General features: G+C 43.7%; 1 protein-coding gene across 6 annotated transcripts in view; it reads right to left on the bottom strand.

Moving 5' to 3' along the window:
- LOC135513694 (zinc finger RNA-binding protein-like) overlaps positions 1-25,290 on the bottom strand; it is a 52,023-nt gene extending 26,733 nt beyond the window's left edge. For 3 of the 6 annotated variants that reach the window (XM_064936562.1, XM_064936563.1, XM_064936567.1), the window contains exons 1-9: positions 25,195-25,267; positions 24,913-24,994; positions 7,012-7,291; positions 5,681-5,861; positions 4,217-4,540; positions 3,471-3,616; positions 3,278-3,364; positions 2,553-2,756; positions 1,602-1,887 (exon numbers count right to left, since the gene is read on the bottom strand). In XM_064936562.1, the coding sequence (XP_064792634.1) occupies positions 1,602-1,887; positions 2,553-2,756; positions 3,278-3,364; positions 3,471-3,616; positions 4,217-4,540; positions 5,681-5,861; positions 7,012-7,291; positions 24,913-24,994; positions 25,195-25,231 (1,627 nt within the window). In that variant the 5' untranslated portion in view covers positions 25,232-25,267. Of the gene's footprint in view, positions 1-1,601; positions 1,888-2,552; positions 2,757-3,277; positions 3,365-3,470; positions 3,617-4,216; positions 4,541-5,680; positions 5,862-6,999; positions 7,292-24,912; positions 24,995-25,194 lie in introns of all 6 variants that reach the window. The other 3 variants (XM_064936566.1, XM_064936564.1, XM_064936565.1) reach the window with 3 other exon arrangements.
- Positions 25,291-26,242: the final 952 nt, after the last annotated feature.

The raw sequence follows: 26,242 nt of genomic DNA, 5'->3' as shown, positions 1-26,242 counted from the left end.
CATTTATAATCTACCATGTTTATGGTCATTTCTGTTAATGCATTCAATATATCAGTCTTGTCGTTGTCAGAGTGGACACGTTGTTCGCAGAGCGCGCTACAAAAAAACGTTGTTCCATTTATGCATGGTCAATTCATTCATCGTCTTTTGTATGAAACGCACATGTCAATCTTGAGTAAGGACACACACCTGATTACCATTAGCAGCCTAGGCTACCTGGCCTGCACGTTAATGTAGTCCTATAAAATGTTCCCCGGGGGTGGGGGGGGGTTAATACTAATTCTCTTAACTTACCATCACTGTGAAGCTTCTCAAAGTAATTATGTCTTTGCCTCAAAACAGCAAGTAAACAAAGTCTGTTTAAAAATAAATTTACATTCATTTAGACTGACAGTTCCTCAACAGCCTATTCCAAACATCTGTGCAGCACGCTCCCATTCGGGGGGGGGTCAGGCTCCGATGGAAATGTCATAAATTAGGCCTACCCGATTACTTCTTAGCCCTGTCCGGAGATTAAGAAGGGTGAGAGAAACCGAGGGCCTAGAATATTTTATACAACGTTGCAAGTTTGCTAGCCCCAAGTTCAGGTCGGTTCAGTTCCTTGCAGACAGGCACACAATGTGTTTTATAGGGTATTTATTTTTAAAATCAGGATATTTTCTACCAATGTTTTTATATGTTGGCTTTATGTATGTTGGCCATTTTGACATATTGGCAATGGACGCTACAAATCTAAAAGTATAATTTTCATATCATTTTGCTTTAATAACGTGACAATGATTGAGATATGAAGACTTAAATTAAACTATTCAACAAAAATCTGCATGTGAAAAATCACAACTGGCACACAGATCAGTAGAAACGGTAAGATAACTTCCAAATGGAAAAGGTTTCCGATCGCTGGTGTAACCCGTTACCAGAAACTTCAGGAGCGTAAACGGTAGAATCTGGCCAGCAGCGGCGAGAGGAGAGGGTCAGGCTTCCCCCGTTAGTAATTTGTGTGTCATAATGATTTGATCAAAGCAACAGACAAGCTCAATGGCCTACATATAGTTGATTTTATTAAAACATAGGGTGTGTGTCTATGGAAAAATAGACGTTTAAAAATGTAGACCAATCAATTGGTCAAAAGAACGGACTGTCGGTCGACCAATATTTGTTTTATTTTTTTGGGGGTCGGGGAAGCCCTACTGCCAACACCAGACGAACCTAGTGCAGACTAAGCCTCTTGTCATTCATCAGATTGATGAATATCGTATATAGACTTGTTGATACTGTATGTTTGTTTTACTCCATGTGTAACTCTGTCGTTGTTTGTGTCGAACTGCTATGCTTTATCTTGGCCAGGTCGCAATTGTAAATGAGAACTTGTTGTCAACTTGCCTACCTGGTTAAATAAAGGTGAAATAAAATAAATAAAATTTATTTTCAGTAGGGGGCAAAACGGTCATATATATATATATATATATATATATATATATATTTATTAATAGCCTATGGTTTTTTGGAAGGGAAAATATTCTTCAAGTCTTTCAGTACTTCCCATTTGATTTTTTAATTTTGTTTTTTATAAATATGTAGACAAGACAGCCCCTTCTTACCAACAAAGTTGATCTTGGGGGTGTTGACCTTCTTGACGGCTATGGTGGCATTGGCTGCTGATAAGCTGTTTGTGGCTGGACCCTTGCCAATCCCAACCCCACCCTGGCTGACAACGTTGACCGGTTTCAGGTAGGAAGAGTTAGACGTGGAGCCTGTGAGGGTGGAAGAAGAGGAAGCAGGGGTCTTGGAGGAGGAGGAGGCCGTGGTTGACGTAGGGGTCTGGGTCACGACATTGGGTTCTGTAGAGGGGATGGGCTTCCCCAGCTTGGTGTGGAGCTTCACCACCTTTACACAGGGAACAAGAGACATTATAGCAGTACTTCTCAACCAGTGCGGCCGTAAACGTTTCAGAGAGTCCGGGAAAATATAAATGGAAAGCTTTTCAGTGGGGCTTCAGCACAAAACATCCCTGATATGCAACCCCAGCAGTTTTAAAAACTAAAAATATGTTGACTGGGTTCGGGATGAATATATTAAAGGATGTGACCAAAACGGCACATGTAGATGGAGGTGTTTCCGAAACGTGCCAGCTCTTACAACGCCTGGATAGGTATTTTAACGGAGCGCGTCACACGTGTCAGCACGGTCGGCGACATGGCGCGCAACCATTGGTTGAAACAATGCGACGTCTAAGCAGGGGCACCTGACCGGATGAGTGATGTCGTCACAGAGCGAGTGCTCATTGGGTGACCAAACAGCATGTGGTATCCTTCTCCCCTAAGCCCCCCCCCCCAGACTGGCCCTGAGGTCTGGAAGTATTTGACAGGAGTTGTTGACCCATTAAGCAGATAGCCGTCTGGTATCGTTGGTGTCTAAGCTAAGTACTATGCCTCTGTAATTGTGGAACTCCCCACGGAGTCTGGTTCTTTGTGTCCATGTAAAAAAAATGTAAAGCACTGTGACAACTGCTTCGTACAAGCATTTTTTTTTTTTTAAAGCAGGCAGCCTACCTTCTGGTGCTTGGCTCCTCGGATGTGTGCAGCGTATGCATCTGCCCCGGTGCAGGAGATGTCACAGAGCTCACAGCGGAGCTGGTTCTGAGTCCCCCGGGCTGAGCCTCCTCCTCCTCCACTACTGCTGCTGCTGCTCTGGGAGACTTTCAGGGCCACCTCCTTCTTCTTATGCTTCTGGCCCTCCAGGTGCTCCTTGTAGGTCTGGGTGGATGAGAGGGAGAAATCAGTTCTCTAGATAGAGCTAAAGTTAAGGACAGCTCCTTGTAGGTCTGGGTGGGAGGACGGGGAGACGTATAAAATACAATCATGTTCTCTACATCGTTTTTACCTGTTCTCTAAGCTCACCCCGGGGTCCCGGCTAGAGGTGGTGTCTAAGCTCACCTGGGGTCCTGGCTAGAGGTGGTGTCTAAGCTCACCTGGGGTCCTGGCTAGAGGTGGTCTCTAAGCTCACCTGGGGTCCTGGCTAGAGGTGGTCTCTAAGCTCACCTGGGGGTCCTGGCTAGAGAGAGGGCTAGAGGTGGTCTCTAAACTCACCTGGGGGTCCTGGCTAGAGAGAGGGCTAGAGGTGGTCTCTAAGCTCACCTGGGGTCCCGGCTAGAGGTGGTCTCTCAGCTCACCTGGGGTCCCGGCTAGAGGTGGTCTCTAAGCTCACCTGGGGTCCTGGCTAGAGGTGGTCTCTAAGCTCACCTGGGGTCCTGGCTAGAGGTGGTCTCTAAGCTCACCTGGGGTCCTGCACAGCTGATCTTGCAGACGTCACAGTAGTGGATCTGTGGTGGTTTGGGGGGCTGCTTGGGTTTCAGCTGCTTGCTCTGGGAGGGGGTAAATAATTAAATTTTAGTCTTAACAATAAAAGCAGTTGAGATACCAAAAATCTATATCCTTAAAACAGGAAGAAAACACTAATAGAAATGTGACCTGGAAGGGAGGTTTCTTGGTGAAGGAGCTGCCTGTCCAGGCTGCTGAAGCTGCTACAGCCGCCACCGCCTGTTTCTGCTGCTGCTGCTGGTAGTAGGTTGAGGCAGCCGAGTACACCGCTGCTTCGTAGCCAGAATACGAGGTGCCTTGGGGGGGGCATTGATAAGAGGACAACAGGGATAAGAGGAGAGGACAACAGGGATAAGAGGAGAGGACAACAGGGATAAGAGGAGAGGACAACAGGGATAAGAGGAGAGGACAACAGGGATAAGAGGAGAGGACAACAGGGATAAGAGGAGAGGACAACAGGGATAAGAGGAGAGGACAACAGGGATAAGAGGAGAGGACAACAGGGATAAGAGGAGAGGACAACAGGGATAAGAGGAGAGGACAACAGGGACAAGAGGAAAGGACAACAGGGATAAGAGGAAAGGACAACAGGGATAAGAGGAAAGGACAACAGGGATAAGAGGAGAGGACAACAGGGATAAGAGGAGAGGAGAGGAGGGGTTTAGAGGACAGGCCAGAAGTCAGACAGTTGGGTAGGCAGTGGTGAAGTTAATTACAAAATTACAGTAACAATCCCAAAATTCAGAGAGGTTTTCCAGAAATCTTGGTTGGAGGACTTCCTCCTTCAGACTCTAGGAATACTCCAACCGCAATTTCTGGAATCCTGGGAGGGGATTTGGAGGGGTGGTGGGAGATGTGCCCAATTTTGTAACCCCTAGGTGTATTTGAATGCTTACCAGAGTAGGCGACGGGGTTGGTACTATACGTGGGGCTCTGGGAGTACGTGACTGCGTTGGTGGAGTAGGTAGTTGGCAGGTAGTGCATGCTGGTTACGGCTTGCATGTCGTGCTTACCAGAGTACGTGACCGCGTTGGTGGAGTAGGTGGGGCTCTGGGAGTAGGAGGGGACCACAGAGGCGGCGGCTACGGGCTGAACAGTGGAGGAGACCGGGTATATGGAGAAGGTGGAGGGCACAGCAGGCTTGATGGCCGTCACCTGCCTGGTCTGCTGGGTCTGGGTGTAGGGGGCCAGACTTGTCTGGGTGTAGCCTGTTTTAGAAGCTGCAGAAGCAGAGATGTGAATATTTGCACGGTTTCTGTACATTTTCCCAACAGATAGTCAATTTGATGGAAACCTTTTGCAGATAAGTCTGTGCGTGATGACAGTGTAGATAATAATGCAAGTTAAATAGTTCACATTCAATGCTAATGAATACATTTTTTTATACAAATATATTTTTTTAAGTGTCCACACCAGGCAGATCTAGTAACTACCAGCCCACCTATGAGAATCTCGCCAATCAATTTTGAAACCACATAGATGTTTTGTATGCATTCCATCGCAAACTGTCATAAACAAAGATCCCAGCTATTATCCAATCAGACACGTCGATATGATCCCACCCCTGGTTAGCCACAATTGGCAAAAAAAAAAAAAAAAAAAAGCCAAACATAACATCTACCAATGAATTTCCAGCAATACTGCCCTGGTCTGTCAGGTGGCGGTATTTGTCTCTCTGTATATAACCAGTTAGCAATGCTAATGACAGCAGTCTTGTGGGGAAACCGACTTTCCCGCCCAAAACCTTCAAATTAAAAAACTGACAGAACTATATAATGATTATTTGTATGAATTGGGTGTCGATTGTTTGGCTAAGTGTGTATTGACGTGCATCAGCAGTCCTAACAGCAGAAACAGCACCAACACATCTCTTGTTAGATGCACAATTAAAAAGGGGAATTTACATGCACACATCCCCCCCCCCCTATTCGGTTGAGATTTAAGCACTGACATTGTTCTGAGTCATTCATTTCATTGTTTGGTCAGTGAATAATTAATACAGAGAGTAAAAAAAAAAACTGAAATAAATTCCAAACCAGAAAAAAAAAAAAAATAACGAAATAATGTTACGGGGTCTTACGAGTTAATAATGAACTATTATTTTACCAAATATATTGACAGAAAACACATCTTACACCAAGGACCCGGGGAAAGAGTAGTCGGGTGGAGGAGAAGACCGTGCCCATTTGAAAATACAAAAATAAAAGTCTCTCTCATGCGAGAAAATGTTGGAGACCCCTGGCCTACACGATGAGATTATTAAGGACAAGAGACATTATGTCAATCTAATTGAATGTCCAAAGTAAAAACACCAAAAAAGGGTATGACGATATGTAGCAAAAGTGTAAAGACGCCATCACCTGGTAGGGATTTCTTCCACGGGGTGTCCCAGGAGGTGTTAAGGGAGGCGGTCTGGTAGTAGGACTCGGCCGTGGGTTGGGGCTGTACGGCTACCGCAGCGCTAGCAACGGGCTGCTGGTAGTACTGCTTAGGGTCATAGGTTACCGCCGGGGCCGTAGACCGTACGTAGGAGTAGGAGTCCTGAATGAGGAGAGCACAGGGGAGTTGTCAGGAAAAAAACAAAATCATTTCATCTCTCATATTTTTTAAAAGCATAAAAGATGAGAAACAAGGTGATTCAGTACGGCATCCTGATTCTCTCACCTTGTGTAGCTAGCTAATGCTACGTCCATGGATTAAAACCATTATTTTTGAACCTTTATTTAACTAGGCAAGTCACTTCAGAACAAATTCTTATTTTACAATGACGGCCTAGGAACAGTGGGTTAACTGCCTTTTTCAGAGGGCAGAACGACAGATTTGTACCTTGTCAGCTCGGGGATTCGATCTAGCAACCTTTCGGTTACTAGTCCAACGCTCTAAACACAATTGTGCAGGACAGCGGAGTCAATCACCACCTTCCGGAGACACCTGAAACCCCACCTCTTCAAGGAATACCTAGGATAGGATAAGTAATCCTTCTCACCACCCCCCCCCCCCCTTAATGATTTAGATGCACTATTGTAAAGTGGCTGTTCCACTGGATGTCAGAAGGTGAATTCACCAATTTGTAAGTCGCTCTGGATAAGAGCGTCTGCTAAATGACTTAAATGTAATGTAAAATGTGGGTAATTCCCCCACCCTTGTTAAATGGTGCAGGACTGTAATAAACTTATTTTGGCCGTAACAGAGTTATTCGAACAAATGATCCCCGATCTAATATCACAGCAGCATCTGCATAGTAGACCTAATTGAAGACATCGCAAGGAGTTTTGATCACAGCTGACAGCAGTACTGGGTAAAGATGATCACCAGCTGCAGTTTAAAGACCCCCTCCAATCATTCAGCTGTTCTGTGATTAAAAACCAAACAGAATCTGGGAACAGACTTTAAATGAATATCTGAGGTCCAACACCTTCAAAAATCGGTCTGGAGAAAAATAAAATAAATAATTAAGCCTAAAAACCAAGGACACACTCCAAAATAGGTATTGAAATGGGGACCCTTGGCAACGCTTCTGAAAAAGAAAAGGAACTTAAAAGGGGAACGCTCTCTATTAGCTATTTCTTCAGCCGTTTCCTTGTCTGTTATTACCCAGGGTACATTTCAGAACGCTTTAGCCTAAATTAACACTCAAAACATTGTGTTGAATTAAAAACAGAGTTGGGCAGTTAGTTACCTGGTAACCCACCTGGTAGTTCTGGGAGGTGACCGGGGGAGGCGGGGGTGGGACGTCCGGCTGGCGTTGTGCGTAGCCGTAGTCTGCGGTGGCGTGCGCCGGCTGGTACCCGCCGTAGGCTGCGGCGGTGGCTGCGGCTGCCACGGCAACTGGGGCGGGCCTGGCTACAGCAACCGTGGCAGCGGTGGGAGCGTAGGCTGCTGCCACGGTGTGGGCAGCCACCGGTGCCTGGTGTACTGTGTAGCTGGCCACGGTGGTAGGGTGGGTGTAGGCCACGGCGCCCGGCTGCTGACTGGAGAAAAACGAGGGCAGTATTAACGGCTACGTGCCAATAGAGTTCTGATTGCAGGTCATGTCTGCGGTCCATAAAGCGCAGACGACGGTTAAAACGGCCAAGCAGAGACTCACTGCGAGCTTCTTTTTCCACTTCATAAATTAAAAACTCCTTTTACATTTTAGTTTCAATTCGCTGTGTCAGAAAAGTCTGTTAAACCCTTCTCCCGCTAGAGTGAACGATACGCATCTTCTAGTGCTCTATTGATAGGACAGGCAACAGTCAGTCAAAGCCAGCGATGACATGGGGGAAAAAAAGAGCTGGTTTGTCAGTCTGCTCCGCCTCCTCGGTACCAGTGTCATTTGTTGTACGCTGTGGTTGCCCGCAGTCAAATTTATTTTCACAGAGCGTTGTGCTTCATCATCGTCGTCGTCTCCAGTGAGTGAATTTACATGTCTCATGTAAATGGTAATGAGTTGAAATCCACATGGCCTTTTGCATATTTCATAGGCCTATACAGCCACAGAGTTGGGCGCCAAGGCTATTTACTGTGCTTTGATGAGTGAACAGCGTGTGGATGAGGTTTATATATAAAAAAGGTGCAGAACTGAATGAAGTCTATTCTATATCCATCACAGAGGTCTATTCAAAGCCATTTTTCCTGCAATTCTATATTGTTTCTCAACAGGAAATTCATGTTGACAGAACCTCTTAGTTTTTTTGCCTCAAAATGTAAATCGACAAACTTCCTACAAAGTCCCACCCACAGTGATTGACGGACAGGTCTGAAACCCTACCAACTGATAGTTCAGTTTAAATGACACATTGGTTTCTTTACTCTGAAGTGTCCAGAGCAGCAAAGACAATGAAATGCATAAAGTTGAAGATCATCATTGTGGCAATTCATACACACAAATAGTATGTGGACACCCCTTCAAAATGTGTAGCTTCGGCTATTTCAGACAAAAGTTTGCTGACAGGTGTATAAAAACACAAGCTCACAGTCATGCAATCTCCATAGACAAACATTGGCAGTAGAACAGCCTTAAGAGCTCACCATCATAGGATGCCACCTTTAAACAAATCAGTTTGTCAAATTTCTGTCCTGCTAGAGTTGCCCCAGTCAACTGTGACATTGTGAAGTGGAAACGTCTAGGAGCAACAATGGCTCAGCTGTGAAGTGGCAGGCCACACAAGCTCAAAAGAACAGGATGAACAGCCGAGTGCTGATGCACAAAGTCTGTCCTCGGTTGCAAACTGCCTCTGGAAGCAACATCAGCACAAGAACTGTTCGTCCGGAGGCTTCATGAAATGGTTTTCCATGGCCGAGCAGCCGCACACAAGCCTAAGATCACCATGCTCAAAGCCAAGCGCCGGCTGGAGTGGTGTAAAGCTCGTCGTCATTGGACTCTGAAGCAGTGGAAACGTGTTCTCTGGAATGATGAATCACACTTCACCATCTGGCAGTCTGACGGACGAATCTGGGTCTGGCGGATACGAGGATCACGCTACCTGCCCTAATGCATACTGCTGTCGTGTCTTTGGCTATGCCGGATTAAGTGATATGACATGCTATTCTATTAAATAATTTCTCCGTAATTAATATCACCTGATTGAGCTAATCATGTAAATGTAATTAACTAGAGAGTCGGGCACCACGAAAGAATATTTATAGAGCTGTTATCTTCCGAATAAACTCTTAAAGACCTAGTAATATTTTACATCAATAGCAGTCAATATCAATCGTCATCTTAATTCAGTCACATCTGAAAGTTGTAAATTCTGCACGAACCCTGGCTAACAATTTGAAATCAGCAATACAAAAATTGGGTTTAATTATTTATCGAAATAGTCACAATTAAATCATAACTTGATTACAAATTACGTCATAAAGGAAAACGTCCCTAGCGGGCGGAACAGATATGACAGCTTGTTACAAAGGAAAAGGTCTGGTTTGGAGTGAAAGAGCGGGAAGACTGAGGGACACAGGGAGAAGCTGTGCCATCGTAAATACAGTATCTTATGCATTCTAAATTACCACCCATTTGGAAAAGGAAAATGCAATAAATATTTACTCTGAGCTGCGCTTCAGTAGGTTGGTGGTAGATGGAAGACCGTGTTGCCAAACCGAGTCCTTTGTAGAAAGTCTCTGGTGGTCAATTGGATACGTTGTAGTAACGTCGTTTGCATCTGCTGTTGCTAACTCAATGGCTAGGAGCTATCACTTCTGTAGTGAATAAGAGTGCAAAGTTCATACCATTCGCAACCAAAGCTCACGCTGATGTTAGCTTTGTTCTGTAGTTATTATCTGAACCATTCTGACATAGGACCGTCATCCTACATCCTTGGAAATTATATTGTCGTCAAGGGCTTATATAGGAAGGGAGAGGAGGGCGTGTTTGAAAAGTTGTATAGCCCACGTCCCTTCACAGGGGCGGGCCACTGATTGAGCAGAGCCCTGTCTTCTAAAATTTGGGTTTTCATAAGCTAAAAAAAAATAAAAAAAATAATCACATTTCATCCCATCACGAATAATTTCATATTCAAACATTTAAATTGAACAATTCCATGTGAATCCGATAACTCTGATGTGTAGACTTTCCACTGTAGAGTTTGTAATTTGATCGTTGATGAGAATGTCTCAGATGACAACCGAACTGACATCATATTCATTAAGTATCACCGCACATGTTCCATTGTCGGATTGCCAGAATATACACTGCTCAAAAAAATTCAAGGGAACACTAAAATAACATCCTAGATCTGAACGGAATATTATTATTAAATACTTTTCTTTAAATAGTTGAATGTGCTGACCAAAAAAAAAAAAAAAAAAAAATCACAAAAAATCACAAATTATCAATGGAAATCAAATTTATCAACAGATTGAGGTCTGGATTTGGAGTCACACAAAATTAAAAAGTGGAAAACCACACTACAGGCTGATCCAACTTTGATGTAAATGTTCTTAAAACAAATCAAAATGAGGCTCAGTAGTGTGTGTGGCCTCCACGTGCCTGTATGACCTCCCTACAACGCATGGGTGTAACGGATGTGAAACAGCTAGCTAGTTAGCGGTGGTGCGCGCTAAATTGCGTTTCAATCGGTGACGTCACTTGCTCTGAGACCTTGAAGTAGGAGTTCCCCTTGCTCTGCAAGGGCCGCGGCTTTTGTGGAGCGATGGGTAACGATGCTTCGTGGGTGACTGCTGTTGATGTGTGCAGAGGGTCCCTGGTTCGCGCCAGGGTATGGGCGAGGGGACGGTCTAAAGTTATACTGTTACACGGGTATGCCCCTGATGAGGTGGCGGATGGTCTCCTGAGGGATCTCCTCACAGACTAAAGCATCCGTCAACTCCTGGACAGTCTGTGGTGCAACGTGGCGTTGGTGGATGGAGCGAGACATGATGTCCCAGATGTGCTCAATTGGATTCAGGTCTGGGGAACGGGCGGGCCAGTCCATAGCATCAATGCCTTCCTCTTGCAGGAACTGCTGACACACTCCAGCCACATGAGGTCTGGGCATTGTCTTGCATTAGGAGGAACCCAGGGCCAACCGCACCAGTATATGGTCTCACAAGGGGTCCGAGGATCTCATCTCGGTACCTAATGGCAGTCAGGCTACCTCTGGCGAGCACATGGAGGACTGTGCGGCCCCCCCAAAGAAATGCCACGCCACACCATGACTGACCCACCGCCAAACCGGTCATGCTGGAGGATGTTGCAGGCAGCAGAACGTTCTCCACGGCGTCTACAGACTCAGTGTGAACCTGCTTTCATCTGTGTAGAGCACAGGTCGCCAGTGGCAAATTTGACAATCTTGGTGTTCTCTGGCAAATGCCAAACGTCCTGCACGTGGTTGGGCTGTAAGCACAACCCCCACCTGTGGACGTCGGACCCTCATACCACCCTCACGGAGTCTGTTTCTGACTGTTTGAGCAGACATATGCACATTTGTGGCCTGCTGGAGGTCATTTTGCAGGGCTCTGGCAATGCTCCTCCTGCTCCTCCTTGCACAAAGGCGGAGGTAGCGGTCCTGCTGCTGGGTTGTTGGCCTCCTCCACATCTCCTGATGTACTGGCCTGTCTCCTGGTAGCGCCTCTATGCTCTGGACACTACGCAGACAGACACAGCAAACCTTCTTGCCACAGCTCGCATTGATGTGCCATCCTGGATGAGCTGCACTACCTGAGCCACTTGTGTGGGTTGTAGAATCCGTCTCATGCTACCACTAGAGTGAAAGCACCGCCAGCATTCAAAAGTGACCAAAACATCAGTTAGGAAGCATAGGACCTGAGAAGTGGTCTGTAGTCACCACCTGCAGAACCACTCCTTTATTGGGGGTGTCTTTCTAATTGCCTACAATTTCCACCTGTTGTCTATTCCATTTGCACAACAGCATGTGACATTTATTGTCAATCAGTGTTGCTTCCTAAGTGGACAGTTTGATTTCACAAAAGTGTGATTGACTTAAGAGTTACATCGTGTTGTTTAAGTGTTCCCTAATTGCCTCTGTTTATATGGTTAGATTTTAAAGCCCTTAAGACATAACTCAATACAACATAGTAAAACACTCAAGTCTCACACAATTAAATACGTTCAAAGAGTATTCAGAACCTTCCACTTTCTCCACAGTCACGTTCTAAAATGGATTAAAAGTTTCCCCATCAATCTACACACAATACCCCATAATGATAAAGGAAATGTGTAAAAACATTTAGAAAAATAACTGATGACATTTACATAAGTATTTTGACCCTTTACGGAGTACTTTGTTGAAGCACCTTTAGCAGTGATTACAGCCTCAAGTGTTTTTTTGGGTATGACACTGCCAGCTTGGCACACCTGTATTTGGGGAGTTTCTTCATTCTTCTTTGCAGATCCTCTCAAGCTTTGTTAGATTGGATGAGGAGCGTTGCTGCACAGCTATTTTCAGGTCTCTCCAGAGATGTTTGATTGGGTTCACGTCTGGGCTCTGACTGGGCCACTCAAGGACATGTCCCGAAGCCACTCCTACGTGGGCTTGGCTGTGTGCCCCCAGTCGGAGGTCCTGAGCAGGTTTTCATGAAGGTTCATCTTTCCCTTGATCGTCACTAGTCTCCCAGTCCCTGAAAAACATCCCCACAGCATGATGCTGCCACCACGCTTCACCGTAGGGATGGTATTGACCAGGTGTTGAGTGGTGCCAGGTTTCCACCAGATGTGACGTTTGGCATTCATGCCAAAGAGTTCAATCTAGGTTTCATCAGACAAGAGAATCTTGTTTCTCCTTTAGGTGCTTTTTGGCAAACTCCAAGCGGGCTGTCATGTGCCTTTTACTGAGGAGGTGCTTCCGTCTGGCCACTACCATAAAGGCCTGATTGGTGGAGTGCTGCAGAGATGGGAGAACCTTCCAGAAGGACATCCATCTCTACAGAGGAAGTCTGGAACTCTTTCAGAGTGACCATCACCATTCTCCCCTACTTGCTCAGTTTGACTGGGCAGCCAGCTCTCCGAAGAGTCTTGGTGGTTCCAAACTTCTTTTTAAGAATGATGGATGCCACTGTGTTCTTGGGGATCTTCAATGCAGCTGACATTTGTTGGTACTCTTCCCCAGATCTGTGCCTCAACACAATCCTGTCTTCGAGCTCAAGGGACAATTCCTTTGACCTCATGGGTTGGTTTTTGCTATGACATGCACTGTCAACTGTGGGACCTTATATAGACAGGTGTGTGCCTTTCAAAAGCATGTTCAATCAATTGAATTTACCCCAGGTGGACTCGAGTCAAGTTGTAGAAAGTTCAATGGAAACAAAATGCACCCGAATCTCAGAGCAAGGGGTCTGAATACTTATGTAAATTAATGTTTTATTTTTATTTTAATACCTTTGCAAAAATGTCTAAAAACCTGTTTTGCTTTTTCATTATGGGGATAGTGTAGATTGATGAGAAAACTATTCAAATCAATTTAGAATAAGGTTGTAACATAAAATGTGGAAAAAGTGAAGGGTTCTGAATACACGGTTTTCAAAACGCATACTGCCTTCAGCTCATTGCAAAGTGGTGTGAACTGAAGCCTACCTACCATTGCCTATGCACTTTAATGGCGAATGGGAACCGCGCTTCAATTGAACAATAAAAATTGTTCATTAAACCATCTAAAACTGTTAACACACAATTGCATTTAGAATTGTTGCGCAATGATTAGGCTTATAAAAAGCAGAAGCTTGAATACAGCGGCGCCGCTGTCAGAGGGGCGGAGCCTGTCAGGGGGAGCCTGTCAGGGGGGGCCTGTCAGGGGAGCCTGTCAGGGGAGCCTGTCAGTGGGGCGGAGCCTGTCAGAGGGGCGGAGCCTGTCAGTGGGGCGGAGCCTGTCAGAGGGGCGGAGCCTGTCAGAGGGGCGGAGCCTGTCAGAGGGGCGGAGCCTGTCAGAGGGGCGGAGCCTGTCAGAGGGGGCGGCGCCGCTGAGATTCAGTTCATAGTAGTTTGTCAAAGCCTAACGAAAATCCACACAGCAATTTAATTCCACTATATCATGCAAAAGTAACCTATTGACCGATAAGCATGACCGGTCAAATGCATTTCTATTGACTGGTATTTCCATCAATGAATAAGCTAAACAGCATTCACTTGCATTTGGACCCCCCCCCCTTCCAGACAAAATTAGCTGACGGCAGTTTTATAAGTAAATATTTAAAATCATCCAAACGCAGACTATTCCCATCTTAACGGAAACCCTGGCCGAGGCGATAACCAAAACTACGTATCAATTCTGCCAGTCATTTATATTGTAGAGTCGTGGTTTTTCTACTCCATACCACAATTCAAAAATCTGAGATGTAAAGTCAAGTATTAAATCATTTGTCTGTGGATTTCAGACCGGACTCAAGGCATTAGGAGACACCCACAGGAGACCGATGCAGCTCAGCTCCTGAACACCATCCGTATCAAATATGAATTGAGAACTAAGAAGTAAGTCCTGTGTGGCTCAGTCGGTAGAGCATGGCGCTTGCAACGCCAAGCGTCGTGGGTTCGATTCCCACTGGGGCCACCCATATGTAAAAGTAGTGGCCCCAGCCGACTTGTAAGTCGCTTTGGACAAAAGCGTCTGCTAAATGGGATATATTATATTATATTAAGTAAAATATGTAGCAAATCAATATCTAGGTGGGTATCGAAGCATAGCCACCATTCAATTTCCCCACATGATAGCGAGCCTATATGCTCCCAGAGATTCTAAAAGAATGGCAGTCGTGTGTTTAATTAAGAGGGGAACCATTTCAACAGGAATAAATATAAATATATATCCCATTTAGCAGACGCTTTTGTCCAAAGCGACTTACAAGTCGGCTGGGGCCACTACTTTTTTTACATATGGGTGGTCCCAGCGGGAATCGAACCCACGACGCTTGGCGTTGCAAGCGCCATGCTCTACCGACTGAGCCACACAGGAATCTTTGACAACACTGATTCGGCAGGAACTCGTTATCATGTGACTGCTGAGGAGACGTCACTGCATCAAAATGAGGAAACAGGTGTTGGAAATATTAGAGAGAGGGGCAATATTCAGGAAAAATCATTTGACGTTTGCTCTGATGACCAGCAGCCCAAGAGGTCGGTTGGGTCGGGAAAAGCTTCCGACAGAAGGCTCTGCGTGCAGAGAGATGCATGCGAGAGCGTGGGTGGAGTCTGAGCAGCGGATACCATTTTGTAACATGATACCTCGCCGGTCCACCCATTTCTACACTCCCAAATAACATTTTATTTATGACTTTTTTTTTTATATATTCTTTTTAAAATATGATGATATTTCACTAAGAGTAAAATGCTTACAGGTGAAAGATAAAAAGTGACATTGCAATGTTGGGGGGGGGGGGGGCAGAGATCTGTTGTTTTCCCATTTGATGTAGGCTATAGAAGAAACTTTGAAAACATAACCGCTAATATGAAAGAACCGCATATTTAAATACTAGCTAGGCCGACGTGTAATGAAAGTTCAGGTTTGATATACATTGCCTTGTTTTTGTGCCTGCCTGTAGGTCGCCAGGCCTGTATTCACCAGGCCTGTATTCACCAGGCCTGTATTCACCAGGCCTGTAGGTCACTTCTCTAGCAGCTTGCCATCTAAACACAACAAGCTAGCCTTTAAGCTTCCCAGATCTTCCCCATGCGAAATAAGATTAATAAAATAACTAGCCCTGACAAATATTCCCATAGCCTACAACATTATTCCAGTTTGATATGCTGCTTCAATGTATTCACTCCCATAGGATTACGTTCTATTTTAATCTGATATCACAGAGAGAAGGCTCACTGTCACCAGCTGTGTTTATGGTGCATCAGTAGTTCGCCATTACTTCAGAAAAACCCATTTGGTGGATTCTTATAAGACTACAATGTTAAGTTTATTGTTTGAACAATTGCTGAGATTCTATTTGGTTATCAAGGCAGCGTATGCTACTTTGATGCATAGCCTATAGATCAAGGAACCAAGCGACAACCACAGAGATCCTATTCAAATTACTGGAGAAGCTATGTCATAAACACTCAACATTCTAGAATGGTCCCCCCAAAAAAAATGGCAGCCATCTTGGTCAGGGAGATATCCAAAAGCAATCTACAATTGGAATGAATGGCAGTAGACACACAGGTAATGCATTTCCTGCTTTTATTCAAACAGGAAATACAAAAAAAAGCCATGTGCTGTGTATCAGACTTTTGTCAGTTAGAAATACTGTTAGTGAGTTTTATACAGATTCTGTATAAATAGCCTCTAACTGTAAACAGACCAAGTCTCAGATGTAGTTATTGGAAAGCTGTGAGTGCAATTATGATACAGGATCAATACTTGTTGCATTTACTACAACCACCTGTCCCAAGTCCCTTATTTACTACAACCACCTGTCCCAAGTCCCATATTTACTACAACCACCTGTCCCAAGTCCCATATTTACTACAACCACCTGTCCCAAGTCCCATATTTACTACAACCACCTGTCCCAAGTCCCATATTTACTACAACTACCTGTCCCAAGTCCCATATTTACTACAACCACCTGTCCCAAGTCCCATATTTACTACAACCACCTGTCCCAAGTCCCATATTTACTACAACCACCTGTCCCAAGTCCCATATTTACTACAACCACCTGTCCTACAACACCTGTCCCAGTCCTAAATTAACTGATTTCAGCCAGTGTATGGCTGTTGAATTGAAAGCATTGTTTGAATGAAAATGTCAGCATATTGGCAGTTAATTTGAACAAGTCATCCAAAACTGGTTGGTTAACTAACATTGCAGACATTCTTCACATTGATTGTTTTACACAATCCCAACACCGGCAAACCATGGTTGACCAACTCCCTGACCATCATGGCTGATCTTCATCCCGTCATAAGGAGGTTCATTCTAGTATTCTGATTCCTAATTCTATGGTGACAACACTGCCCCCCCCCCCCCCCAGGGCTCTGCAAGGAATGACACGGTGTCTCAAATTTCAGGTAGCACAAAAAGTACGTTGAATGCCGGAGTGTACGACAAAGGGCCGTCTGTTTTGTGATGTAAAATAAATAAAAGGCATTGTACTAGAGGGTACAACAGTTTGTGAACCACAGTTCAGGACATATTGGGGTTTTGGGTGTCACGGGTCGGTATAGCAGAAAAAACTAAATGCCAACAGCTGCTATGGTTCATTTAAGAAAATAATAATAATAATAAATGTTTCAATATATTAAGTGTTGGTTTTCCTGATAATCATCATGAGTCAATGTCTGATGATCGTACCATCAGGAATTATTATTATTATATTATATTATTATTATTAAATAAAAAAAAACACGATTATTGAAACAATAAAATACAGTGCAATATGGATGTGAAATCAATGTAAAAACATGGCTCGGACGTTCACAAGGTGCTGAAACCACCCATTATTCTCGACCACCGAGACTGGACGCATATCTGTGCCATTTATCAAATAGTCATTTATTTGGTAAGAATCAGCTACAAAAGGGCTGCTTGAATGTGGAAGGGAGACCGATGTTGGCGTTAATGTGTCAACATGTTGTTTTGAGGAGTTGACAGCTGCATAGGCTATTCTAGTTGACTGACTATCCGTCACCGTTGTAATCTACTGGGAAGCCAAAATATGTTCCCAAACTGGACATTTAAACTATGAGAATCCTCCTTGTTTATCCACCCCACCATAATACAGGGGCAGCAGGAGGTAGCCTAGTGGTTAGAGCGTTGGACTAGTAACCGGAAGGTTGCAAGTTCAAATCCCAGAGCTGACAAGGTACAAATCTGTCGTTCTGCCCCTGAACTAGGCCAGTTAACCCACTGTTCCCCTGAACTAGGCCAGTTAACCCACTGTTCCCCTGAACTAGGCCAGTTAACCCACTGTTCCCCTGAACTAGGCCAGTTAACCCACTGTTCCTGACTTGCCTGGTTAAATAAATACAGAACTGGTTCCCAGCTGCACCTCACATAAAAATAAAAAAAAGGACAGTTTGAAATGCGCCAATTAAGATGTACATTTTGACTACAACATACACATAGGCTCTAGTTAAAACAGAATATCCAGAAATATATATATTTTTTTAATTACACAAGAGCAGACTTTCACAAGGTGCTGAAACCACCTTGTGGTGCCCTGTTTTCACTTTGTCATTATGGGGTATCGTGTGTAGATTGACGAGGAAACTTTGATTTTATCCATTTTAGAATAAGGCTGCGATGTAACAAAATGTGGTAAAGGTCCAGGAGTCTGAATACTTTCTGAATGCACTGTATATAAGGAGGGAGGGAGGGGGAGGTCTGGCTGTGGTGCTCAATTCCTGGTTCTCATTCCCTGCATGAGACCATCTATCCACTTGGCCCCTGTGACAGTGCTATCAGTTTCACTCCTCTTTGCCGATTGGCCGGGTGATCCACCCAAAAGTGTAATAGTGAGACAGGTTATTCTGCGCTTCTCCATCTGAAATGCCAAAATGACTGATTTAAAAAAAAAAAAAAAAAGCAGGACTAAAAAGAAAAGAAAATCTCACATCCATTTGGGAATCAGTCAACCTTTTAAGATGAACTGAAACATTACACCAGGGGGACAAATTTCAGGGCATTGAAGTGGATCTAACCCCAATTCAGGGCATTGAGGTGGATCTAACCCCAATTCAGGGCATTGAAGTGGATCTAAACCCCAATTCAGGGCATTGACGTGGATCTAAACCCCAATTCAGGGCATTAATGTGGATCTAAACCCAATTCAGGGCATTAAAGATCTAAACTCAATTCAAAACTAAATTCAAGGCATTAAAGTGGATCTAAACTAAATTCAGGGCATTAAAGTGGATCTAAACTAAATTCAAGGTGGCTATATAACATGGAGATGTTTACAGTTTACTTTTAGAGGAAAATATGACAAGTACCTAGCTTAGTGGGTGACAGCAAGATAGCGAGATCGTTTAGTTACTGTAAACACATTGAAACGATCTATTTGACACAGCTGTCACGCTAGGTAAACATCTCACGCAAGTCAAACTGCATGCAAAGAAGTTGGCCGTCAGCTGAATAACTTGGCGTCTGATTTGATAAGCTAAAATCATATGGCAACTCCACTAAGAGGCGATTCTCATCGAATGAAATGTCAAAAAGAGAATACAACCCCAGAAATATAAATCATGAAAATGGTCAATTTGGTGAAAGTCTGTTCTCTCAGTGGGCCACATGTAAGAATCAGTCAATTGTGTAGGAACATGTCATAACTATATAAATCTGGTCCCTGGAGAATTACTCACATTAAAATAGCACTTTTAAAACAATGACCTGAATTCCAGGGTGTCTATAAACATTTTTATTTTTAATATTTAAAGCAAATAGATGGTAAGGCCATACTGGTCGGTCTAGAACACTTTATATCAGGATATGAGGTAAACTATGGGTGTGCATCTTTCAAAATCTACACTTAAACGAAACAATCTCAAAGATTTTTACTGAGTTAGTTCAAATAAGGATGTTAAAACAAATTAAACCAAGTCAGACCCAATAATATAGATTTCACATGACTGAATATAGATAGGCTTCGGTTGGTCACAGATGCCTTAACAAGGTAGGGGGCGTGGATCAGAACCAGTCAGTGTCTGGTGTGACCATTTGCCTCATGCAGCGAGACACATCTCCTTCACAGAGCAGATCAGGCTGTTGATTGTGAAATGTTTTCCCCACTCCTCTTCATTGGCAAGACCCTGATGAGGACGACGAGTACGCAGATGAGCTTCCCGGAGACAGTTTATGCAGAAATTCTTCAGTTGTGCAAACCCAGTGTCATTAGCTGTCCAGGTGGCTGGTCTCAGACAATCCATCAAGTGTAGAAGTCAGATGTTGAAGTCCTGGGCTGCCGTGGTCTGCGGTTGTGGCCAGTTGGACATACTGCCAAATTATCTAAAAACTATGTTGGAGGTGGCTTATGGTAGAGAAATGAACATTTAATTCTCTGGCGTACATTGCTGCAGTGAGCATGCCAATTGCACGCTCCCTCAACTTGAAACATCTGTGGAGTTGTGACAAAACAGCACTTTAAACTGGCCTTTAAAAATTGTCCACATCACAAGGTGCACCTGTGTAACGATCATGCTGTTTAATCAGCTTCTTGATATGCCACACTTGTCAGGTGGACAGATTATCTTGGCGAAGGAGAAACACTCACTAACAGGGATAAACACATTTGTGCACAATTTAAGAGAAATACTGGAATTTTTAATTTCAGCTCCTCAAAACATGGGACCCCACCACATGTATATTTTTGTTCAGAATAGATATTCTCGGGCTCCGAGACAATACGTTTTAGTTTGAAACAACTCTGTACGAGTGGGTTTGATTAGAGGACCAAATCAATGCACTAACATGTTTTTTTATTTAACCAGGTAGGCACTAACATGTTTTTTTATTTAACCAGGTAGGCACTAACATGTTTTTTATTTAACCAGGTAGGCACTAACATGTTTTTTATTTAACCAGGTAGGCACTAACATGTTTTTTATTTAACCAGGTAGGCACTAACATGTTGCACATCCATTTTCCAATCTAAATTAATATGGATCTGTCGGCATCTGTAAGGGAGACTAGGCATCTACCCCTATCAAATTTGTCCACCCACTTTGGTTATGAAATCACCCACTAATTAACACGTCATTTTTGCACTAGTAATACATACTTAGGTTGGAGACATTAAAACTCGTTTTTCAACCACTCCACAAATGTTTTGTTAAACAAACTATAGTTTCGGCAAGTCGGTTAGGACATCTACTTTGTGCATGACACAAGTAATTTTTCCAACAATTGTTTACAGACAGATAATTTCACTGTATCACAATCCCAGTGGGTCAGAAGTTTTACACTAAGTTGACTGTGCCTTTAAACAGCTTGGAAAATTCCAGAAAATGATGTCATGGCTTTAGAAGCTTCTGATAGGCTAATTGACATCATTTGAGTCAATTGGAGGTGTACCCGTGGATATATTTCAAGGCCTACCTTCAAACTCAGTGCCTCTTTGCTTGACATCATGGGAAAATCAAAAGAAATCAGCCAATACTTCAGAAAAAAAAATGTAGACCTCCACAAGTCTGGTTCATCCTTGGGAGCAATTTCCAAACACCTGAAGGTACCACGTTCATCTGTACAAACAATAGTACGCAAATAAACACCATGGGACAATGCAGCCATCATACCGCTCAGGAAGGAGACACGTTCTGTCTCCTAGAGATGAACGCACTTTGGTGTGAAAAGTGCAAATCAATCCCAGAACAACGGCAAAGGACCTTGTGAAGATGCTGGAGGAAACTGGTACAAAAGTATCTATATCCACAGTAAAACGAGTCCTATATCGACATAACCTGAAAGGCCACTCAGCAAGGAAGAAGCCACTGCTCCAAAACCGCCATAAAAAAGCCAGACTACGGTGTACAACTGCACATGGGGACAAAGGTCGTACTTTTTGGAGAAATGTCTGGTCTGATGAAACAAAAATAGAACTGTTTGGCCATAATGACCATCGTTATGTTTGGAGGAAAAAGGGGGAGGCTTGCAAGCCGAAGAAAACCATCCTAACCATGAAGCACGGGGGTGGCAGCATCATGTTGTGGGGGTGCTTTGCTACAGGAGGGACTGGTGCACTTCAAAAAATAAATGGCATCATGAGGTAGGAAAATGATGAGAATATATTGAAGTAACATCCCAAGACATCAGACAGGAAGTTAAAGCTTGGTTGCAAATGGACAATGACCCCAAGCCTGCTTCCAAAGTTGTGGCAAAATGGCTTAAGGACAACAAAGTCAAGGTATTGGAGTGGCCATCACAAAGCCCTGACCGCAATCCTATAGAAAATGTGTGCGCAGAACTGAAAAAGCGTGTGCGAACAAGGAGGCCTACAAACCTGACTCAGTTACACCAGCTCTGTCAGGAGGAATGGGCCAAAATTCACCCAACTTATTGTGGGAAGCTTGTGGAAGGCTACCTGAAACGTTTGACCCAAGTTAAACAATTTAAAAGGTAATGCTACCAAATACTAATTGAGTGTAAGCTTCTGACCCACCGGGAATGTGATGAAAGAATTAAAAGCTGAAATAAATAACTCCTATTATTCTGACATTTCACATTCTTAAAATAAAGTGGTGATCCTAACTGACCTAAGAGATTTTTTTACCAGGATCAAATGTCAGGAATTGTGAACTGAGTTTAAATGTATTTGGCTAAGGTGTATGTAAACTTCAACTGTGTTGTGGGAAGCTTGTGGATGGCGATTGCATCATCCCACCTGGACAAGAGGATACCTACGTAAGAATGCTGTTCATTGACTATAGCTCAGCATTCAACACCATAGTACCCTCCAAGCTCGAGGACCTGGGTCTGAAGCGGGCTCTGTGCAACTGGATCCTGGACTTCCTGACTGGCTGCCCCCAGGTGGTAAAGGTAGGAAACATCTCCACTTTGCTGATCCTCAACACTGGGGCCCCACAAGGGTGTGTGCTCAGCCCCCTCCTGTACTCCCTGTTCACCCATGACTGCGTGGCCAAGCACACCAACTCCACCAAGTTTGCAGATGACACAACAGTAGTGGGCTTGATTACCAACAAGACAGCCTACAGGGAGGAGGTGAGGCACGGAGGGTGGTGTCAGGAAAACAACCTCCGACTCAACGTCAACAAAACAGATGATCGTGGAGGGAGCACCCCCCTATCCCCGGACAGGACAGCAGTGGATAAGGTGGAACATTTGAAAGAAAATTTTTGGAAGAAAATTTTGGAAGAAAATTATTGCGATATCCTTATCAACCATCCCTAATTCTTATAATTCTCAAACTCTTCGACCATTCCTCCCTCCCCTCTCTATTTCTTTGGTTCTTGGTACTGGTGGTGCAGCTTCAATACATCTTCCTGAGAGACTCTGGTCCGAAATGGTCCACCTACACAGAGTGTGCTGAGCGCCACGTCAACCTCAGGAGGCTGAAGTAATTTGGCTTGTCACCTAAACTTTTACAGAGGCACAATTGAGAGCATCCCGTTGGGCTGTATCACTGCCTGGTACGGCAACTGCACGGCTCTCCCGAAGGTGGTGCGGTCTGCCCAACGCATCACCGGGGGCAAACTACCTGCCCTCCAGGACACCTACAGCACCCGATGTCACAGGAAGGCCAAAAACTAGTCACTTTAATGTTTACATACCTTACATTACTCATCTCATATGTATATACTGTATTCTATACCATCTTAGACTATACCGCTCTGTCATTTCTCATCCATATATTCTTACCTCATTAGGTATTTTTTAGATATTACTGCATTGTCGGAACTAGAAGCACAAGCATTTCGCTACACTCGCAATAACATCTGCTAACCATGTGTATGTAACCAATAACATACGTTATGATTTTTAGCTAGGCTAGGGTTACTTTTAGGAGTTAACCTTAACTTATCTGAACATGCTAAGTAGTCGCTTGTGTTTGAAAAATGGCTAATTGGCTAAAATGTTAAAGTTGTGCATGAGAAGATTTTAACTCACGAGGCATTCAGTATATACATCCATCCATTCACCCACCCTGGGTTTCTGCCTTAAGTAACCATACCAAAACGTAACATCATACTAATTACGAGTGTCCCGGAATCACGTTTACTATGTTACATCTAGTCAATGAGACCAGGCTGCCTCCATCTTGGCACTCCCAAAATATTGTTTAGAATGATGGGGAAGCTATAGAAATGCATTTATTTATGTCTACATTCATTTTAACACATTTATTCAATTAGACACCATATTGTTCCAGGTTTATTATGGGTGCTAGCTACAGAACTCAGCACTGTGTATTATATCAAAATGTGGGTTGGACTTCGCTGTCCGTGAGACGAGAACAACATGCTCCCGTGTTTGTCTATAAAGAATAATTCTGAATAAACTACCTTCTTATTTATCATCGGTCATCAATATTAGAATTCCTAAAACCAGGTCTCAAGCATGGATTCCACTTGAGGCCCATGCGATTTCCACAGAGTTGGGTATGGCTGCCTTTTCCTGTTACGCTCCTTGCCTGTGGAATAGCCTGCAGACTAAACGTAAACCTGAGACTCTTCTCCCCGTCACCCATTTTAAATATTTATTGGAGGACTTTTATTTTCGTATTGCTTGTAACTGTTTTGGGTAATGCAAGTTCTTGTGCTGTTAGGTTATTCTACTAACAGGTTATTCCCCTATGTGTAAAATGTAATCTGTTGCTGTATGTTTTTCTGTTATCTGTGATGGTTGTGTTTGTCTTGTGTAGTTTCTTAAATCATTGGACCTAAACTGTATATGTGTAAACATGTATATGCAGGGCCCAGCTGTAAAAGAGACAGTGGTCTCATTCTATGTTCCTTGTTGAAATAAAAAGATAATAATAATTGTTTTTAGGTATCCTGTGTTTTAACTCACATAATTAAACATTTTCCTTAAAGTATAATGTTTTTTGATGACCAATGTTACCATCCTCACTACAAAAAAAATACATGTTATGTTATTTTTTATCCTTGAAATATTTAAAATTGTAATAGGTGTAGAATTTCATTCATCACTATGGATGACTGCTCCTACGGGACAGTGCCAATATGGCTGACCAGTGGCCTTCAAATCCTCTCATGTCCAATACAAAGCATCAGCAATCCAGGATTTATATACACGTTGCTTACTAACCCCCTTGAAGATTCGGACAAATTACTAGGCAGACTTGATCCACTCAATCAGTACATAACGTAAAGACATTTCACAGAAGTAACAATTTCTGTTCTAGTACTGGAAAAAGTACCGAATTTCGTTATAACATACAGTACTACAATCTGTAGCTACTGTTGAACGAGTGTCATGTGTAACCTCCGGCTGTTACGTAGGAGACGTGAGAAACGTACAATTCACTCGAGAATCGATACCTCTCGAAATCCTCGTCAATGAGAATAAAAGACCCTTGTTCTTAATTAACTGGCCAGCCACTGGCAGATATCAGCTCCGCAGAATACTTACTATTATCACCCCCTCCCCCAACCTGAAACAATAGCAACCTAACTATGGGTTGGGGGGTATCTGAACTGACAGTAAATTGGTCTCGTACGGTGATGGATCGCATCTCCCAATGCGTCGTTTCTTACCTGTACTGCGCGGCAGCACCGTGGGTAAATCCAAAGTAGTTGCCGGTAGCCATTTTAGCATCTTCACCTAGCCGGCTGGGCACTGCAGAATAGATATATTGAGGGTAAACGGTAGGCTAGTATTGGTTGGCTAGCTAGTTAACAGCTATACCCCCGCATTAGCGCAAAGAGAGCTCCTCAATCCAAGACCCACCGACCCAAAACCAAGCTTTCCTCGTAAACATGATAAATAATGAATCGTTTTTAAATATATTTATTTGTTTTTCATAAAGATTTACTCACCATAGGTGAAGGAGACCACTGGACATATGGGAATCATTGGTTCGTGTTTCTCAGACTACGAACTCTGACTCATAACCCTGCGTATGGTATTTATATGAGAAGGTCGGACCAGGAAATGGATCCGCACATGCGCTGTACACACGGACACGATGGGAATTGTAGTTCTACTAGGCCGAATCAGTTGTTTTCCTCAAGGTCAGATGACTGCCACAAAATTATATCAAATCATAGACTCTTTATAGGAAATGTGTCTATATGCGTTGGGTCTAAGTAACTGTTACAAGGAAAGTAACACCATTCATTTGTTATATTTTTCTCTTAGAGTAGTATAATATGCCATAGCAGATGCTTTGATGACATAAGGGGTTCGAAGCCATGCATGGTGATGATTAACCTTGCCAGAGAGCAGAAGACGGATTTAGCTCAGTGGGATAACGGTCCAGGAGGCCGAATCAGTTGTTTTCCTCAAGGTCAGATGACTGTGCCACAAAATTATATCAAATCATAGACTCTTTATAGGAAATGTGTCTATATGCGTTGGGTCTAAGTAACTGTTACAAGGAAAGTAACACCATTCATTTGTTATATTTTTCTCTTAGAGTAGTATAATATGCCATAGCAGATGCTTTGATGACATAAGTGGTTCGAAGCCATGCATGGTGATGATTAACCTTGCCAGAGAGCAGAAGACGGATTTAGCTCAGTGGGATAACGGTCCAGGAGTTTTTCCTAGCCACTGAACTTCTGCCTCTGCGTTGCTTGTGTAACGGATGTGAAACGCTAGTTTAGTTCGCGGTGATGCGCGCTAAATAGCGTTTCAATCGGTGACGTCACTTGCTCTGAGACCTTGAAGTAGTGGTTCCCCTTGCAGGGCGCGCGGCTTTTGTGGAGCGATGGGTGACGATGCTTCGTGGGAGACTGTTGTTGTGTGCAGAGAGTCCATGGTTCGCTCCCGGGTATGGGCGAGGGGACGGTCAACAGTTATACTGTTACACTTGTTCTTTGGGGTTTTAGGCTGGATATGTGTAAATCCCGTTCGTGACAACTG

Source organism: Oncorhynchus masou, chromosome 25, assembly GCF_036934945.1.
Source record: "Oncorhynchus masou masou isolate Uvic2021 chromosome 25, UVic_Omas_1.1, whole genome shotgun sequence".
Lineage (NCBI taxonomy): Eukaryota > Metazoa > Chordata > Actinopteri > Salmoniformes > Salmonidae > Oncorhynchus > Oncorhynchus masou.
This window is presented reverse-complemented; position numbering and strand designations above follow the sequence as displayed.